At 33.4% G+C, this 21,322-nt stretch overlaps 1 protein-coding gene across 2 annotated transcripts in view; it reads left to right on the forward strand.

Moving 5' to 3' along the window:
• LOC144839421 (potassium voltage-gated channel subfamily KQT member 1-like) overlaps window positions 1-21,322 on the forward strand; it is a 91,947-nt gene that overhangs the window by 66,067 nt on the left and 4,558 nt on the right. Inside the window, exons 6-12 of one of the 2 annotated variants that reach the window (XM_078694767.1) lie at window positions 1,337-1,465; window positions 4,875-4,985; window positions 12,670-12,765; window positions 14,436-14,530; window positions 15,516-15,572; window positions 19,076-19,284; window positions 19,556-19,757. In XM_078694767.1, coding sequence (XP_078550893.1) covers window positions 1,337-1,465; window positions 4,875-4,985; window positions 12,670-12,765; window positions 14,436-14,530; window positions 15,516-15,572; window positions 19,076-19,284; window positions 19,556-19,757 — 899 coding nt within the window. The remainder of the gene's footprint in view (window positions 1-1,336; window positions 1,466-4,874; window positions 4,986-12,669; window positions 12,766-14,435; window positions 14,531-15,515; window positions 15,573-19,075; window positions 19,285-19,555; window positions 19,758-21,322) is intronic. The other variant, XM_078694768.1, reaches the window with a different exon arrangement.

Consider the following 21,322-nt stretch of genomic DNA (forward strand, 5'->3'; position numbering starts at 1 on the left):
TTATTATATAAAAACAGAGTTATTTTCAACAGTTTCTAGTGCGCAGTAAATTTGTTTTCCACTTTCTTAATGGAATTAACATTTAATAATCTTCTAAATTCTGTCAGATTACATTTGATGTAGTGCTTTTATATCTAAGAAATGAATTAGACAATTTTTGGAGATCTGCTTAAGTTTAGTTGATACTTGACAGCATTTTACCACAATCATACGGTAGACATGGTAAGTTGAATACTGTAGTATTAAAGGGACAGCTTTACGATTAAAAAAAGTATCCCGTAATGGGAGTGTCCTCCAAAAATAGAGTTAGTGTTATATTTCCCTTCGTTTTAAAGGCAATCTAACAGGATGCTGAGGTCCGAAGATCAAAGGATTTATTTGTGGCTGCGACATAAGTCCCCCCCCCCCCCCACCCTCCTCTTATCAGACACTGCATGCCGCGGAACATAGTACAGTACTGTTGGTATTTGTCGCAGCCAGCTGATTTAAGATCACAGGACTGTTAAGAGTGTCCTGTTGTTAAATTGCCTTGGTTCTATAGTAATTTAAAATTATTATTTTTTTGGTAACTTGCAAAATATGAATTTCTAATAAATTTTATTTTTATTTTGAAATTTGTTGTAAAAACAACTGAAAGCGAGATCACATCATTTTGGTATCTTTTTATTACAAGTTGATATAAATCTAGCTGGATTTGTAATTTGTTAAGTCGGATTGGTTTCTATGGTAACACTTAATACAAAACATGCATGCAAATGTGAAACATTAGCATGAACGCAGGTCATATTATTTTTCCTAAAACATTATACAACATTACTTGTGAGGACTAGGTATCATATTATCCCATATTATGTATGATTTTATAAATGAAATAATACTAATTGAAATAAATAATTGAATTAAATATACAGTTGAATATACCTATTAAATGGACACCTATTAGGCCAACAATGTGTCCCCTTAATAGGAGTGTTTCTTGGATAGGAGTTGGCCTTATTGTTAAAACATATTCTCCTTTGTTCATGTAACTGAAAAGTTTCCCCTGAATAGAGATATGAATAGGGGTGTCCCAATGGGGGAGGGGTCAGTCTCTAGTGTAGTATGTACAATTAACAGTGATAGAGGATAACTACAGGTACATTGAGGAAGAAAGAGGGTAAAATCAGACTGTCTACAGTTATCGTCTACATGGTTATCCATCATACAGCCTAAATATTATGTATCATAAACATAACATTTATAACTTAACTTTTTTTTGGTTATTCGCAAATACAACATGTTGACCCGATGATGATGTACATTTAATATTAAACTTAATTTTAATTATTTTTTTCAGGAGCTACTAACAACGTGGTATATCAGCTTCCTTGCGTTGATTGCTATATCATTTTCTGTATATGCATTAGAACAAAAGAGCAATCCAGATGAATTCGACAATCTACCAGATTCCTTGTATTATGGTTTGGTAATTATAACAATTTATTTATATATTTTATTTATTTTATTTCATATGCATCCAATAGTGAGCACAAACTCGCCAATTACTTCGCGTTCCCACTTGAATGCAATGCAACAATGTAAGTGAGTTGACCAATCACAGGCGGCAGTTTGGATGATCAAACGAATTACTTGCGGTGTACTTATTTACTTGTATTGCATCTGTCTACACTATCAAACTTTATGTGACAAAAAAAATGTGATGTGCCCATATATGGACATTATGATGTCATATCACTACCATATTTGGGCACATCACACTTTATTTGTCAAACTAGTTTGATAGTGTAGACAGAGCGAGGGAGAGGAGAAGGAGGGAACCAAGCTTACAGATATATTTTAAGGTTTAATTTGATTTTGTTTGTTCAGTTACCTCGGTGTTAAATTTATATAATTAAGAAGAATCCATGAAAGATAAAAATCTGTCAGATAGGTTTAGGTTTGCGTACTTAGTACTTGCTTTTCTTAGTGTTCTTAACTCTTTGGAAGGATAATGTTATGCATCAAAACATTCATATAAAAACTAATTATTCATTTAAAATACAATCAACTGCTTGAGGCTAAACTCAAACAATGTTTCAAACCATTGTCATGAGATAAATTATGAATTGATTTTACCCAATATATAATTTTTGCCTCAAGGGTTAAACGTTTACAAAAGACGACAAAACGAAAACACATAAAATATTGTATCAGCAAAAAACACAATTTGAGTCTTATAAGAGAATTAGAAACGAAGACAATAGAATGTCTAATAGAAAGATATTTTTCCGTAGTTTTCTCTTTTTTCCTAGTTTGAGTGACACAGATTTTTAATTATTTTTTAATTTCCTGAAATTTAGGATGAGCTTGCCTGAAATTAAGCATGAGCTTGCCTGAAATTAAGCATGGACTTGTCTGAAATTAAGCATGAGCTTGTCTGAAATTAGGCATGGGCTTGCCTGAAATTAAGCATGGGCTTGCCTGAAATTAGGCATGGGCTTGCCTGAAATTAGGCATGGGCTTGCCTGAAATTAAGCATGGGCTTGCCTGAAATTAAGCATGGGCTTGCCTGAAATTAAGCATGGGCTTGCCTGAAATTAAGCATGGGCTTGCCTGAAATTAAGCATGGGCTTACCTGAAATTAAGCATGGGCTTACTTGAAATTAAGCATGAGCTTACTTGAAACTAAGCATAAGCTTGCCTGAAATTAAGCATGAGTTTGGCTGAAATTAAGCATGAGCTTACTTGAAATTAAGCATGAGCTTACTTGAAATTAAGCACGAGCTTACTTGAAATTAAGCACGAGCTTGCCTGAAATTAAGCATAAGCTTGCCTGAAATTAACCATGAGCTTGCTTCAGTGAAATTAAGCATAAGCTTGGCTGAAATTAAGGATGAGCTTGGCTGAAATTAAGCATGCTCAAGCTTGGCTGAAATTAAGCATGAGCTTACCAAAAATTGAGGTGAAACTAGGTTTAATCGATGGATTAAAAACAAATAAATCAAGAAAAAAGAGACAGGTATTCCACACCAAGCTACTGTAGTTTGATTGATATATGATTTTTCTTTGTGTATTTCAAAATAAATCAACTTCAACTACAAAGTCACAGATTGTCAAAAGGCTTCTGTGTAAATTGATTTCATATTGTAGATTTAGAAGCCTTGTTCCATTTTAAGGCAATAATCATTGAATTTTTAATAATTGGTGAAACAATCAATAAAAAACTGGTTTAATCTCGCAGCCATATGATATACAGTCAACTCTCCCAATACAGGCCTTATTTAGGCTAGAGTCCAATATGTCAATTTTTCAAGATATTCTGATATTCCAAATGTGTTTTTGGTTTTAAAGAAAACCCCAAAAAACTAGTTTTTTTTAGAGGGTTTCTGGTTTTCATTTCAGTCATTTGTAATTGAAAAAAACTATTAAATAAAAAGCACAGAGAAAGACAGAAACTCTAAAACATCCAACTAAATAATTCTTCAAATAAATAATGTGTACTCCAGCCAGGGAGTTGTAAAATATTTTACAATTCAATGCTCCAGCTGAGACTAGAACTCTAAATCCTACTGCTTGTATGCAGGTGGCCTACCATTAGACCACTACTTTGTGGCATATAGGTCTCCAACACTATGACAATTTAAATTAAACATTTCATTTATTTTCACATCTGCTTCTTTCCATCCTTATGGCTACGGATATGTCTACAACAATAGTTTTGAAAAATACTTTCCTTTGTAACGTATATCAGTAATTACCATATTTAAGGTACATAATAGATGTTGATATGTACCTTACTGTGAATATTTTGTACTTTTAACATTTAACTTAAAGATATTGTTTCTTTTTATAAGTGAAATAATTATTTGTTTTGTTGTTTTTTTTTACAGAAGTGTATACTTTATTAAAACTACAAAATGGCCTACTATTTAAAGTCTGATTTTAAATTATTAATCTTCATTTTTCATGTTTTTGAGGGACAATACATCTTTAAATACTTTAATATAAATTGCTTATTTTAAGGCTGTTTTAAAGACTCTCCTTTCTGGTAAGCAACAGAATACAGATTAAAATACTGTATTTTGAAAGAATGGTTTTAAAAGTGCTTCACAGAGAAAATCGTTCTTTTTAAATTTTTCAGCAGAAACAGGTGCTTAGTTTTCATTTTATTTTTACTGTTAAGCGCATTGAGGCTTTTCATAAACCGTTATTAAACTTAATTTAACTCAATTTATTATTATTATTATTATTAAATAAAGATGTTTTTTGAATCAATACTTAAATATTATAGATAATTATTCATGAAATTTTATATTAATTTGAGGCTTTTTTTTATTATGTGTGTACTCTCATTAATGTTTTAATGTGGTTTAAGATATATTATGTTTAAAAAATAAATAAATTTATGAATGAACTTATTTATTTATTTATTTTGGTATATATAAAACCATACAAAACAGCAGCACTTTCTTAAAGGCTGAAACGTTTGTTAACAAACATATGGTTTAATATGCTTAAATTTGAATCAGCACTGCTGACTCTTATGGCAGCCCCTGCATCTAGTATCTGCCTCAGACATATTGGCTTATGCCTCTCCTCTGGTTAAGGTGGGCACTGGACAAGAGAAACCCTCGATCAATGTTAGGACCAATCAAGGTGCTTTAAACAGTCCTGGCTTTGTTTGTATCAAACCTGTTAGTGGCGGTAATTATTGCTGCTGGTTTTGATTGAATAAAATAAAAAATAAATAAATAAAATAAAATAAAAAATTAAGTACCGCATAATGTGGTTTAAAATATATATGTTTAAAAAATAAATAAATTTATGAATGAACGTATGAATGCTTAAATATGCTAATTAAATTCCAGCATAAAATTTGTTTCATTTTTCAACAGATTACTTTAACAACTATTGGTTATGGAGACAAAACACCAAGTAATTGGTCTGGAAAGTTAGTTTGTACTTTATTTGCAATTTTGGGTGCATCATTCTTTGCTCTTCCTGCCGTAAGTACAGACTTAAATTGTTAAAAAGTAAATGACATTTGTTTTGTTATAAATTGACGTCACCTGTTATCCACGTCATTGTACGCATCCCAAATGTTATTTTATTGATGATCACAATCATACACTCCGCAATAATCATGATCAACACTGGTGGCGCTCTTTATGCAAAATAGTCTAAATGATAGGAAAGTGCGTCATCTCCATTCATATTTTAACGAACATGAATAAAAATAACAAATAATTGACAACAGTTTTAAAGACGTTAACGACAGGAAACAGCAGAGCAGTTTGATTTGACATTTGACCTTATACGCATTGGCTATCATCGTAGTAATATGCACTCTTCAATCATGTTATACAACTGTTTTCTAATAAACTATCATTTAATTCTGAAATAGGAAGTTAGCACAGGTGCTATGTCTGTGTTATTATGTCAAAATGAATACTTTTTTCAAATCATTAGTTTTCACTAAATACACTCCATGAAGCTAATGAAATGCTTTAAACTTGATAAATTATTTTTTTAATGTGAGCATTTATTACTATACAGGTGTCTCACTGTAATATATTGGATTGACAATGTTATCTAGATTTTGTGGCAAAATGTCAAGAAATAAAACCCTTATGATTAAATGTCAACTCAATTACCATACTTAAGCAATTGTACTTTGGTATAAAATCACTTCTTGGATTTAGATTTGGTAGATAACCCATTCATCAAAATGCCACTTGTCAGTCTACTAGCTACTTTCATATAAATATGGAAATTACTTAGAGTTTGGGGATTAAATGTAAAGCTCTGTCTGTGCCCAAATATAGTGGTGATATGCACAAATATAGTGGTGATATGCACAAATATGGTAGTGATGTGACATCATCATGTTCATATAATTATGCACATCACACTTTTTTGTCAATATGTTATGTTTTTTACTTAACATTAAAGAACCATTGATATAGAGTGAGGATAAATTAATTAATTAAAAAAAATCGTTTTCAATCACAATTGATCTGACTAATCTTAATCCTTTATGATGACTTAGGATTAGTTTAATGAAGATGATGTTTAGCAATTACACTATAAGGAACATGTCAAACTTCTTCTACTGCAGGTACTGCAGTAACTACATTATGTTTACTTTTTAACTTGTTTATGTAATTAGTTATCTTGTTTTAAGCAATTTTAAACACTGATTATTGCAGTGACTGTCTCACATTGAACAACAAAATAAAAACATACATTATTGTAGTAGTTACTGCAGTAACTTCAGTATAATAAATTTGACATGATGCCTTTAGTATGCTCCCTTTAAAATAAATCAATTACCTTTGCATACTGTATGTTGCCATCTCCAAGTATTAGTATACTCCTGTCAATAATCAATGTACTCAGAATTTCAAATGATGCTCTCACTTTCTTTCTGTCCTTGTCACATGTGTACAACACTTTTCTGGAAAAAAAAGAAAGAAATCATTACATAAAAATAAATTAAATTTTATTTTATGTATCAGTAGTATATATCTGTTTTCATCTCTCATGGTGTAATTAACAAAAAAAAGGAAGATGGATTAAACCATCTTATAATATCCAACACCAACAGTCGCCACTGAGCAGCGCCACTGAGCAGCGCCACTGAGCAGCGCCACTGAGCAGCGCCACTGAACATCGACAGTGCTATCTATTTTGTCTAGCAATTAGAAATTAGTTGAGGGGTCATTATTTTACAGCATTTAATAATAATTTTATTGTCAACAATAAATAATAATAATTGACAAATGGTAATCAGGCTTATCACCATCTAAGTTAAAATACAGAACATAATTTCTTTAAAAAAAAAGATACTGCAGTAAAAAATAGGTTACTGCAGTAACTACTTTGTTAGCTACAATATGTATGATTTTAGTTCCAATGAAGAAGATCATGCAATAAACAATGTATGACTATAACCTCAAAACAGCTTGCTAAATATTTACAGGTTAAAGGCTAAAGAAAATATAGTTACTGGAGTAACTGCAGTAGAATGTTGACATTGTCCCTGTAATGATTCAATTAATAACACAGAATGTCCAGAGGCCAGACGCAAATCCTACTTAACAAAAGGTAGTTAAGTTTGTGAGTCCTAGTTCTGTAAATCACAGATTATATATTAGGATATTACCATATGTTAGAACTGCATAATGTTGTAATATTCTTATACTTGTATTACCCACAAAAGAATAAAGTGTTTTACTAAATTTCAATTTGAATCACTCACCAGTGATGAAGTGCCTATTTGTACTCCTGGGACATGAATAACGAGATCAGAATTTGAAATTCGGAAACTAATAATCATTCGTAGAATGCTAAAAACATTCGTAAGGTGTCATATGCTTCGAGTATGTACAATCATTATCTATAGTACATTAGGTTTCATCACATTTGTAATATATATTTGATTGTAATATCACAAAAATAATTGGTAGAATTTTCTTAAATGAGGATAGAATGTGATCAGCTTCATTACACTTGTATTGAGGTGTTCAGATTAGTTTAGCCAATCATAATTTGTTAAATAAACATAGATGTAAAAAATAAATAAAATTTATGAAACATTGACATTGATTTTTTTATGTACATTTAATGATTCAAAATTTAACACAATTATCTCTCTCACTTTGTTTTGTTCCCATTCAAGCAATAAATATAAGTATTTATCCAGCCACTGATACCCACAGCATTGTCATTTTTGTATCTCTATTGATATCCAGCCACTGATACCCACAGCATTGTCATTTTTGTATCTCTATTGATATCCAGCCACTGATACCCACAGCATTGTCATTTTTGTATCTCTATTGATATCCAGCCACTGATACCCACAGCATTGTCATTTTTGTATCTCCATTGAGATCCAGCCACTGATACCCACAGCATTGTCATTTTTGTATCTCCATTGAGATCCAGCCACTGATACCCACAGCATTGTCATTTTTGTATCTCCATTGAGATCCAGCCACTGATACCCACAGCATTGTCATTTTTGTATCTCTATTGATATCCAGCCACTGATACCCACAGCATTGTCATTTTTGTATCTCCATTGAGATCCAGCCACTGATACCCACAGCATTGTCATTTTTGTATCTCCATTGAGATCCAGCCACTGATACCCACAGCATTGTCATTTTGTATCTCCATTGAGATCCAGCCACTGATACCCACAGCATTGTCATTTTTGTATCTCCATTGAGATCCAGCCACTGATACCCACAGCATTGTCATTTTTGTATCTCTATTGAGATCCAGCCACTGATACCCACAGCATTGTCATTTTGTATCTCCATTGAGATCCAGCCACTGATACCCACAGCATTGTCATTTTTGTATCTCCATTGAGATCCAGCCACTGATACCCACAGCATTGTCATTTTTGTATCTCCATTGAGATCCAGCCACTGATACCCACAGCATTGTCATTTTGTATCTCTATTGAGATCCAGCCACTGATACCCACAGCATTGTCATTTTTGTATCTCCATTGAGATCCAGCCACTGATACCCACAGCATTGTCATTTTTGTATCTCCATTGAGATCCAGCCACTGATACCCACAGCATTGTCATTTTTGTATCTCCATTGAGATCCAGCCACTGATACCCACAGCATTGTCATTTTTGTATCTCCATTGAGATCCAGCCACTGATACCCACAGCATTGTCATTTTTGTATCTCCATTGAGATCCAGCCACTGATACCCACAGCATTGTCATTTTTGTATCTCTATTGAGATCCAGCCACTGATACCCACAGCATTGTCATTTTTGTATCTCTATTGAGATCCAGCCACTGATACCCACAGCATTGTCATTTTTGTATCTCTATTGAGATCCAGCCACTGATACCCACAGCATTGTCATTTTTGTATCTCCATTGAGATCCAGCCACTGATACCCACAGCATTGTCATTTTTGTATCTCCATTGAGATCCAGCCACTGATACCCACAGCATTGTCATTTTTGTATCTCCATTGAGATCCAGCCACTGATACCCACAGCATTGTCATTTTTGTATCTCCATTGAGATCCAGCCACTGATACCCACAGCATTGTCATTTTTGTATCTCCATTGAGATCCAGCCACTGATACCCACAGCATTGTCATTTTTGTATCTCCATTGAGATCCAGCCACTGATACCCACAGCATTGTCATTTTTGTATCTCTATTGAGATCCAGCCACTGATACCCACAGCATTGTCATTTTTGTATCTCTATTGAGATCCAGCCACTGATACCCACAGCATTGTCATTTTTGTATCTCCATTGAGATCCAGCCACTGATACCCACAGCATTGTCATTTTTGTATCTCCATTGAGATCCAGCCACTGATACCCACAGCATTGTCATTTTTGTATCTCCATTGAGATCCAGCCACTGATACCCACAGCATTGTCATTTTTGTATCTCCATTGAGATCCAGCCACTGATACCCACAGCATTGTCATTTTTGTATCTCCATTGAGATCCAGCCACTGATACCCACAGCATTGTCATTTTTGTATCTCCATTGAGATCCAGCCACTGATACCCACAGCATTGTCATTTTGTATCTCCATTGAGATCCAGCCACTGATACCCACAGCATTGTCATTTTTGTATCTCCATTGAGATCCAGCCACTGATACCCACAGCATTGTCATTTTTGTATCTCCATTGAGATCCAGCCACTGATACCCACAGCATTGTCATTTTTGTATCTCCATTGAGATCCAGCCACTGATACCCACAGCATTGTCATTTTTGTATCTCCATTGAGATCCAGCCACTGATACCCACAGCATTGTCATTTTTGTATCTCCATTGAGATCCAGCCACTGATACCCACAGCATTGTCATTTTTGTATCTCCATTGAGATCCAGCCACTGATACCCACAGCATTGTCATTTTTGTATCTCCATTGAGATCCAGCCACTGATACCCACAGCATTGTCATTTTTGTATCTCCATTGAGATCCAGCCACTGATACCCACAGCATTGTCATTTTTGTATCTCCATTGAGATCCAGCCACTGATACCCACAGCATTGTCATTTTTGTATCTCCATTGAGATCCAGCCACTGATACCCACAGCATTGTCATTTTTGTATCTCTATTGAGATCCAGCCACTGATACCCACAGCATTGTCATTTTTGTATCTCCATTGAGATCCAGCCACTGATACCCACAGCATTGTCATTTTTGTATCTCCATTGAGATCCAGCCACTGATACCCACAGCATTGTCATTTTTGTATCTCCATTGAGATCCAGCCACTGATACCCACAGCATTGTCATTTTTGTATCTCCATTGAGATCCAGCCACTGATACCCACAGCATTGTCATTTTTGTATCTCCATTGAGATCCAGCCACTGATACCCACAGCATTGTCATTTTTGTATCTCCATTGAGATCCAGCCACTGATACCCACAGCATTGTCATTTTTGTATCTCCATTGAGATCCAGCCACTGATACCCACAGCATTGTCATTTTTGTATCTCTATTGAGATCCAGCCACTGATACCCACAGCATTGTCATTTTTGTATCTCCATTGAGATCCAGCCACTGATACCCACAGCATTGTCATTTTTGTATCTCTATTGAGATCCAGCCACTGATACCCACAGCATTGTCATTTTTGTATCTCCATTGAGATCCAGCCACTGATACCCACAGCATTGTCATTTTTGTATCTCTATTGAGATCCAGCCACTGATACCCACAGCATTGTCATTTTTGTATCTCCATTGAGATCCAGCCACTGATACCCACAGCATTGTCATTTTTGTATCTCCATTGAGATCCAGCCACTGATACCCACAGCATTGTCATTTTTGTATCTCCATTGAGATCCAGCCACTGATACCCACAGCATTGTCATTTTTGTATCTCCATTGAGATCCAGCCACTGATACCCACAGCATTGTCATTTTTGTATCTCCATTGAGATCCAGCCACTGATACCCACAGCATTGTCATTTTTGTATCTCCATTGAGATCCAGCCACTGATACCCACAGCATTGTCATTTTTGTATCTCCATTGAGATCCAGCCACTGATACCCACAGCATTGTCATTTTTGTATCTCCATTGAGATCCAGCCACTGATACCCACAGCATTGTCATTTTTGTATCTCCATTGAGATCCAGCCACTGATACCCACAGCATTGTCATTTTTGTATCTCTATTGATATCCAGCCACTGATACCCACAGCATTGTCATTTTTGTATCTCCATTGAGATCCAGCCACTGATACCCACAGCATTGTCATTTTTGTATCTCTATTGATATCCAGCCACTGATACCCACAGCATTGTCATTTTTGTATCTCCATTGAGATCCAGCCACTGATACCCACAGCATTGTCATTTTTGTATCTCCATTGAGATCCAGCCACTGATACCCACAGCATTGTCATTTTTGTATCTCCATTGAGATCCAGCCACTGATACCCACAGCATTGTCATTTTGTATCTCCATTGAGATCCAGCCACTGATACCCACAGCATTGTCATTTTGTATCTCCATTGAGATCCAGCCACTGATACCCACAGCATTGTCATTTTGTATCTCCATTGAGATCCAGCCACTGATACCCACAGCATTGTCATTTTTGCAGTAATTTGCCTTTGAATTTATATTATAGAAATGTATATTAATGTTAATTTATGTAATGTCTCAAGCATTTTTAATTAATCTATGTAGATGGTTAAGTCTTAAATCTTAAAGTATAAACCTAGCCAGTAAACTTTAAGTTCATTCATAAGTAGGCTATCATTGAACCCTCTGTGCATAAGTGTCAGTTTTAAATACATTCAACATGGAATCGACGTTTGCCTCCGGACAGCCCACCCGCCTTATTCAGCAGCTTATAAATGACATATGGCCTGTCGTCGGTTTTGTTTCTTTATACATGGATAATGTATCAAAGTAATACATTCAATTTTAAATAACAAACCAATAAATCCTTATTAATAATTAAAGGTTAATAAAAACAATTTAAGAAAATGAATAATTATAGTCTATAGAAGTATTCCAAGAAAGGAGACATGTGATGCAACTTATTTTTAGTCTGTTATCACAAAGTTAATTGAAAAAGTTAAATATATATTTATTGTCATGAATATCTCTCTAGTACTATACTATACACCTTTTCCAAGGTATTGTTGATAGGCTTATATAAATTATTTGTATATTTATGCTTTGGTGCTAATTGAAGCTTTGTTCCCACTAGGAAGCAATGCAAGGACATAAGCGCAATGCCAATAATTTGACCAATCACAAGCGATGGAATATTCAAACTGTCGCTTGTCATTGGTCAATTTTCTTGCATTAAGGTTTTACGTCCTAGTGGGAAACAAGCTTAACTTGTGGTTATAGTGTTACATAAACAACAGTGTTAGATAGCCTATGTAAATACAAGAACATGATTGGTCAAAATATGGATCCAAAACGTTATAAGTGCAGTTATAATAACATGATTGTACCAGCTGAAATGACTACAATTGCATGGCTACTGTTATATTACATTGTTATATTGCACCTTTAAGCAGGCAATATAACACAATTATTTTTATATAGGATGATATTGGTATTGGTAATGCAGAAAATGGTGTTTTTTTTTCAAATTATTATTTGTAGATTTTGTTTTTATTTAGGGCATCCTTGGTTCTGGTTTTGCTCTACAAGTACAACAGCAGCAAAGACAGAAGCATTTTGCGCGTCGAAGACACCCAGCAGCTCAACTCATTCAGGTAGTATTAAGAATGTACTTAAAACATTAAGCACTTTAAGTGTTTGTATACTTATCAGAAAAACGTACAAATTTGTCAAGCAGCAATACTGTTAATTAATGTTGTAATACTTACTCTATGATGTGCTTAAGGAAAGATGTCCAATAAAGTACATACTTAAGCAATCAAATGATAGGATTCATTAGAGTTATGTACACCAAGATGATGACATTCATCAGTTTTATATCATTTTGGTAAGTTATATTTCTACTTGATTCTGAGTGTAGTATCCCTACATCAACAATATTTGCCCAGTATCATAGGAAAATTATATAATACAGAATCACATGTGTATCACATGTGGTGCCTGTATCAGATTAAGGGTTAGGTTATGGTTTATGCTACTAGGCGATGTGATGCTGCTGGGAGATTCTTGTTTAATCTAGGTACAGGACCGATGACCGGGTGTACTTTACAAGGAATAGAAAAGATAGACACTATGTCTTTATTTACCAACATTTTTATCTAATAAAATATGGAAGATATTAAAAACACAGCAAACAATGATTATATTATCTACAGGAATCAATAAAGAAAAATCAATAACAGCAAACAATGTTACATCCATCTTTCTTGCATAAATCAACATTTTTTATACAGTATCTATTTGATGTGCTGTACTAAAGAGACTAGGAAGACTAAAGCTCTGTCTACACTATCAAACTTTATGTGATGTGCCCATTATATGGACATGATGATGTCATACCACTACCATATTTGGGTACATCACTAACATATTTGGGCATATCACTACCATATTTTGGAACATCACACTTTTGTTACATTAGTTTTTTACTATTTTTAAATGCATTGAATTTCCAAAATAAAAGTTTATATAATGCATGGGCTTTAAATTATATACTGTATTTAGTAAAACTCATGCCCATATTAAGTAATGGACTATAGACAGGAGTTTAAAAGGGTAAAAAACACAGAATTTTAAAAGCGTATAATGACAATGATAATACATGGGCTTTAAGCTGTATATCTGAAATGTACAGTGTTTACTTTTGTATATTCAAACGTGTTCTCCAGAGTATGTCATCTTAATACAGTATATTCAAACGTGTTCTCCAGAGTATGTCATCTTAATACACTAGATTCAACCTGTCCAGCAAGCAGTAATCCTGCAAAGGGCAGCATCAATCGCCATAACAGATTGACTTCTGTATTTAGATATGTTATTTTTGTAGTATAAACATATTATAATATGGTCAAAATTAGCTGGAAAGATAAAATTTCAAGTACCGTACAAATCTGTATATAGAATATCTTATCATTTTTCTTTACTTTTAAACTTTGTAATTTTTCTTTACTTTTAAACCTTGTAACTGGACCATTTTGAAAAGCAGTACTGTTACTGAAAATACAATCCAGTCAAAAGAAAGAATAAATAAATAAATAATAGAGTAAATGAGAAAAGAACATTAATTAAATTGGTCAAAGTTAGGACATAGAAATGGATAAATAATTATAAGAGAAACATAGAAGGTAGAATGAAAGAAAATGAAAAGAAAGAGTATATGAAAGATGATAAAAAGAGCTTGACAGAAAGAAATGGAGAAACTATAATTACTATTGAACGAGGCACAGAATAAACAAATAATAAACATATTTAATTTTTTTGTCAGTGTCTGTGGCGTTGCTATGCAGCTGATCCTAACTCAATCTCAGCAGCTACCTGGAAGCTTCACCTTCGACCTGTGTCAAGCCCGACGACTGGAAGGTAAAGTGGTTGATGTTATTTTAAATATAATTACCTTGATTTATAAAGAGCCTAATGTTGTGAAACCTCTAAGCTCTGTAAATATATTATCCCGGTCATTTTTGGATCAAACGTGTATGAAAACATACTCCCATAATGCAGCTAGTAATCAGAAAGGAAAACGTAAGTAAAGTGTCTTGCCTAAGGATACAAGCAATGTGACGAGCATTGGATTTGAAATCACAATCTCACGATCAATAGTCCAACACACTGCTCCCCCACTACATTACACCCGGTGTTCAACCAACATATCTTTATTTATTCCTTATGGTGAAATTAAAAGATGAAGAAGATTTGATGACATCAGAACAATAATACAGTACAACAAATTACAACATCAAACCTAAGTTATAGATATAAAATATAGAATCTGTTTTACATGGAAAAAATAGGTTTATCTTCAGAAGTGTCTTCCAAACTATCAAAACAAAAATGTTTTTGATAATCAGTTACAAAAGATTTAGGTTTTACACCAAACAGTAACAAATACTGTTTTGGTATCCAAAGACGTTTGAACAAAGTTTACAATTTAGGGAAACTCATTAAAAATCTAATTTATCAACTAATTTTTTTCTTCATTTTTATTGTGCCTTTATTTGAGTTTCTCTCATTTTTGCCCTCCTTCTCCTTAATTTCTCTTCAAACTCTTACTCATGATTTGTTCTAATATGTTGTAGCATCTCATTTTAGTATCTCCTTCTATAACAATGATTGGATTTTGATACCTGATATGTTACATTACATCTCTTAGACAGAACATTCATTATGTATATCTGAATTCTTAAGACTAAGTATAACCTTGTTTATACTGAGCCTGAATGTTTTAATGATATAAAGGTAGAATGCATGTTGAACATTGTAATGTAGTCATAATGTGATTTCACATTGCATGATGTTGTCTGTTGAACTGTTTGTCCTCATTTCACACCCCTTGTTTATCATATAGGAAGCACAAAGAGAATGTACAGGCCAAGTCTTCGCCAGAGAATGCCAAACGTCCGCGGTAGGTTGTAGCCCCTTGCATCCCCCCCTACCAGCATGAACCTCCCCTCCCCCCAATATGGATTAATAATCTTATATTTAGATGCATGGTAGTATTGCATGTGCTCATCATAACAACTTCTTCTATTCATTCCTCATCCGTGGCACCACAAAGAGACACGCATGTATGCACCCTGATTTAATTCAACTTGTCGCGTGCAATGAGAAGCTAGGACTAAACATGTGTTTGTATGCCAACCTGTCGCATGCAATGATTCCCAAACACCTGGTATGTAAGCAACATGGCTTCAAACAATGCATGTATTCATACGCCACACCCTAGTGCATATAAGGTAATGATAAGATAAAGCAGATAAAGCTAAACCCATATTTTGACACAAATCTTGTGAGTATGCCAAAGTAACTTTGTACATAATGATAATCAAAATTTATATTGCGGCAATAAAAAAAATGATGTATCCTAAAATTTGAAAGTAAACACATATTGTGACAATAATCTTGTGAATATGCCAACTTGGTGCATACACAAGTGTTCTTAACAATAATCAAACATTTATATTGTGCCAATTAAAAAATAATGATCAAAGGAGGCGTATCCTGAAAAATAAATAGATTAAATGAATCAAAATTGGGTGATTGACAAAAGGTGGGAGTTAATTCAAATTAGAGGAACAAAGAAAATTATGCATCCACCAAAAGTCTTATTGTGGAAACACGGAACAGAATACGCCACACTAGTGCATACAATGATTAGCAGATAGAACAACATACATGTACACCAACCTTGCGAGTACGCCGATCTGGCACCAGCCCCAAAATTGCTCATATTTACAAACTATAGTATTTACACAGATACTGATAGGTATGTAGTGGCAGATTCAGGATTTTGAAATATGGAAGCCCAGGGCCTAAAAGTAGTGAAATTAATTTAATTTGATGTCCTATCTCTTGTGAAATTTATAGAGGGCCCGGGCTGGCTGTGCCCCCCTGAATCCGTCCCTGGGTCTCTGCCTCTCTTTGTGGTGTCACGGATAACTTTACCAAGCTCATTTTTAACTTTGTTTTTACATTTTCAATTTCAGCTTATTAACATAAATCAAGCATCTAGCTAATAGCATGGTATTTGCAATTATTGATATAATAATTTCTTTCATTTTGTAGATAACTTGAAATCAATTATTAATCTTTATAAATTATTCATAATCATAATCTGTTACTGTATATATAAAGGTAAATTCAGACACAAAGACTTATCTCCAAATTTAATGCAAGATGATATACAGATAAAGATAATAAGATTTATCATATCAGTATGATCAATCATGATGTCATAATCATCATCATCACTATGTTTTCTACCTCATGGCAAATCAGTGACATAATTGCCACAACTTTTCATGTATCATTACCATACATTGTTGCAACCCAAGTATAATCCCATTCCCAACTTATCTCCAAATTTAGTGCAAGATCATATCAGTATGATTAATCATGATGTCATAATCATCATCTTCACCATGTTTTCTATCCCATGGCTAATCAGTGACATAATTGCCACAACTTTTCATGTATCACATTACCATACATTGACAGCATAATTCAAATCTACGTAGTAAGATACGTGGCAGATCTGTTCAACTACATTACATTTTATTATCTTTTTTTACAGCTCATTTTTTATGACGACTACTTTTAATACGTTTATGTAGACAGGTTGTGTTCAGCCTCAGACTGCAGTCAGTTTATTACCGTTTCAAACTATGATAATTCAATAAGACGTATTGCAAATATACTTTTATTTTTTACAAAGAATTTTTGTTTGCAGTTTCACACATTGATTGTGAGGTTTTATTCACAAATTCATCATCAAATTTAAAATAGTTGTATGATTCTTTTTTTTACTAAACCATCATAGAATATGCATTGCATAATTGCAATTTAATTTATTAATTGTATTAAACTGGTATTACTTTTAGGCATCATTATCATCACCATGGGTAATGTAAAATAAAGATTTTATTATTTAATTAGCTAGTGTGCATTTGTGGCTAAATATAGTTTATTATATAATGCCTAAATAAATTCCTGTGATTTGATTGGACAATTGTAGGTCACATGGCATGCAATAGTATGTACTATTTTAATATGGCAACAAAATGTAAACAATTATGCTTTATCAAGGATAAACCAGGTTACATCCCAAAGTTTGTGCAACTGGGTCTATGCCGATAATCCTTGACCTGATTGTGGGTTTGACAACTGGGCCTAATTAAATATTTTATTCTTTGGAAATGTTTTTCTATTTCTTCAAATTTTCCTAAAATTAAAAAAAATTATTGTTGATTGAAAGGAATATTGCATTATTGAGAAGTCAGCATTGATGTTTTTAGCAGTTGTTTTTTGTGAATGTTCTTGGGACTTGAATCTCGTAGTTTAATCAATTATCTTTTCATGAATAATGCTGTGTTGCTAATGCCTTTTACATGGATTGTGATTCTGTTTTATTTTAATCACAAACCAATTTTGTAAGTGAATGTTATGATCTTAATGCTTATTATAAGGCGGCTTAGTGTGTCAGCAATTGTGTCAACTAGTCTCACTTTTAAATGGCAAACATTATTCTCTTCTTTATTGTTGAAGAATAATTTTCAACAAATATCATAGATAAAAACTAATTTTGAATTTGAAAAAAAACTCTACATACTGTACTACAAATAGCTTATTAACTATGATTAATTAAATAAGATCATCGGGCTACTCATTATGTCATCGGGCAACTTATGATGTCATTGGGCAACCTAATTTCATTGGGCAACCTAATTTCATTGGGCAATTTATGTCATCGGGTAACTTATAATTGCTCAACTTTTAAATTTACTCAATACATAAAGCTTGATTCCAGCTTGGACACAAGGCAATGACATAATCACAACCAAACAACGCAATGGGTCATCTAAACCATCACTTGTGATTGGTCAATTCACTTGTGTTTCGCGTACTACTTTGTTTCTAAGTGGGAACCAAGCTTTAATGTACAGAGTTCACACTTAAAAATTTGAGTATTTTACTACAAAATGATCTGAGTATGTGTTAGTAATGTTGGCAGCTATACAAGACAATTTTAAAGGATTCTGTTTCAATTAGCAAATTGATTATAGGCTGATATTGACATGGATCATTTTGAGTGAAAATACTGCAAATTAATGAGTGATAAATTTATAGTATCTTTGCTTATTAAGCTTACATAACATTTTTGCATAACATTTTGCTTTTTAATCAGTGAGGTGCGAACAGGCTTTCAATTATCAAATTAGGAGTCTTGCTGGAGGTCATTTTATCATTTGAATTTGACCTTTCTGTTGCTATGCACTATGACACTCATATTTGGAGACACTTAGTTGGGTCCTGAAAGGTGTTCCTTTAATACGAGTTCTGCTGTATATTTTAATGGTGGCAGTAAAAACAGAATGTTCATATGTGATGTGATCCCTTTCTATATTGCAGTTTTAGGACAAACACACTCATATCTCGATTGTCAATCAAACGTAACCATGGCAACAACAGTCCTATGCCACATCGTGGAGAGCGAGGGAGCAAAAAGTTACCAAGCTCTCACGAGACAGACGATACAAATGGAAATCACGAAAAGAAATACATGGCAAATGGCAGCAACTTAAGTCACTGCACAGACTCTGTGAGGTCAAAAGTCGGAGGTTAGAGGTTATTCATTGTCAATCATGCAATCTGAATTTTTCATTTTTTCTTTGTTTGGTTTCACTATCCATCTATTAAAGAATAGAATGAATGAAACTTAGTGTGACAACAAAATGTGATGTGCTCATATATAGACATGATGACATCATATCACTACCATATTTGGGTGCATCACACTATTTTGTCAAACTAGTTTGATAGTATAGAGCTTTATATGATATACTATCATTTGTATGTTTGATATAATATATAAACTATATATTTTAACAGATGATCATGATGAGCCTGAAAAGATAACAAAATTGGAAGAGAAACACAAAAATGCAATACGTGCAATCCGCAAAATCAAGTACTTTGTCGCCCGACGTAAATTTAAAGAAGCTTTGCGACCTTACGATGTGAAAGACGTTATTGAACAGTACTCAGCCGGGCACACGGACATGTTAGCTAGAATAAAGAGCTTGCAAGCAAAGTACGTTCTTTTATTTTAAAACAAAGAAAATAATTTTAATTGTGTAATTGTTTTTTGTTAAGTGATGTTATGGAAGCTGGGTCACACCATTCCTGGTCATAGTGGTATCTCTACTCTTTCTACCCCAAGACACTTCCCCCCCCCCCCCCCTTCTAGGCAGCTAAAATGAAATTATAAACTACATATTGACTATTAAATATGCTAGATATATTTTATTCATCAAAAGCTTTTTTTTAAAAATTGTCTTCCTTAGCTATGAGATCTACTTCCATTGTATTTTTATTTAATGTTTTTCAAAAATGAATAAATAAAACACTACAATTAAGTTTATTACCAATGTTTCTCTTTTTTTATATATTTTATATATTAAGTACTGAACCACTTTAGAAATTGTACAATATTGTATTGAAAATATAATATTTCATATTAACAATAAAAAAAATATATATTTCAGGTAAATAAATGTATACTTGAAGCATTTTCACTTAAATTTTGGTTAATTCTGAATTCTGAAATTTTGTATAACCTTTACCTAGAGTGAGACTCTTAATAGAATGCAGAAAATTAGCCGATATTTTATCATTAATCCATATCAGTGCCGAGATTTAGTCATCTACTAAGTACGAGTTTCACGATTTAACGGCAAATTTTTATGAGAAACTTGTACAATGATTTGTAGACTTTGCGCAGGTATCTATTACTTTTTGATCCCATGTAATAAGATACAGCAGTTTCATTACTAACATGTGTCCTTGTTTTTTTTGTGGAATTAACGTAAAAAGGTCGTTTACTAACTAGGCTATCATGTCAAACTCACTAAAGCCTATTCAGCCATTACTTTGATTTTTGTATCTATACTCTCGGTTTTTTTACGTTTCAAATTGAAATTTATAAACATGTCGCAAACCAAAGCTTTAATGAATAAATGATACCGACACTTAATTTCATTAAAACCTGTAACTATTGACTAGACGAGTTTTTAAAAGGAGTGGGTTGCGAGTGGATTGGTTCTCCCCCTTTGACAGCTATAAAAGAAAGTATTAACTATTTTTTATATCATTTTTGACAGACTATAATATTATGTTTAGCGTTCCTTTGTTTACATATATTTACAATCAAATCCAATCTGCAGACAGTACTGTTTCAGATCTTATTAGATCTTGTCAGTGCAGCTCAGGTTTTGAAATGACCTGGCACAATATAATTGTATATATTTATTGGTGTATTATTTTTCCATTTTTGTTATTCATTTTTCGTGTTTGTGTTGTTATTTTAGTGTTGAGGGCCTCATGCATGTTAGTCTCAGCTGTTATGAGTCATCCTCATTAAACAAAGTTTAATAAAAAAAAAAAAAGAATCCTGGATCCACCCCTGACCAGAGGGTGTTTTGGCCTGTACTAATAATCTACATCATTTTAATTTGTTTTTAATTGTTATGTTTTAATGTATCTTGGGCTGAAGAGCAGTGATACAACTGAGAGGGGTCTGAGTCAAAGAAACAAAATGAATAAATAATCAGTAGGCCTTGTAAAATACAGTATGTCTACTATATACATTTTTGATGG

Source organism: Antedon bifida, chromosome 4, assembly GCF_963402885.1.
Source record: "Antedon bifida chromosome 4, ecAntBifi1.1, whole genome shotgun sequence".
NCBI lineage: Eukaryota > Metazoa > Echinodermata > Crinoidea > Comatulida > Antedonidae > Antedon > Antedon bifida.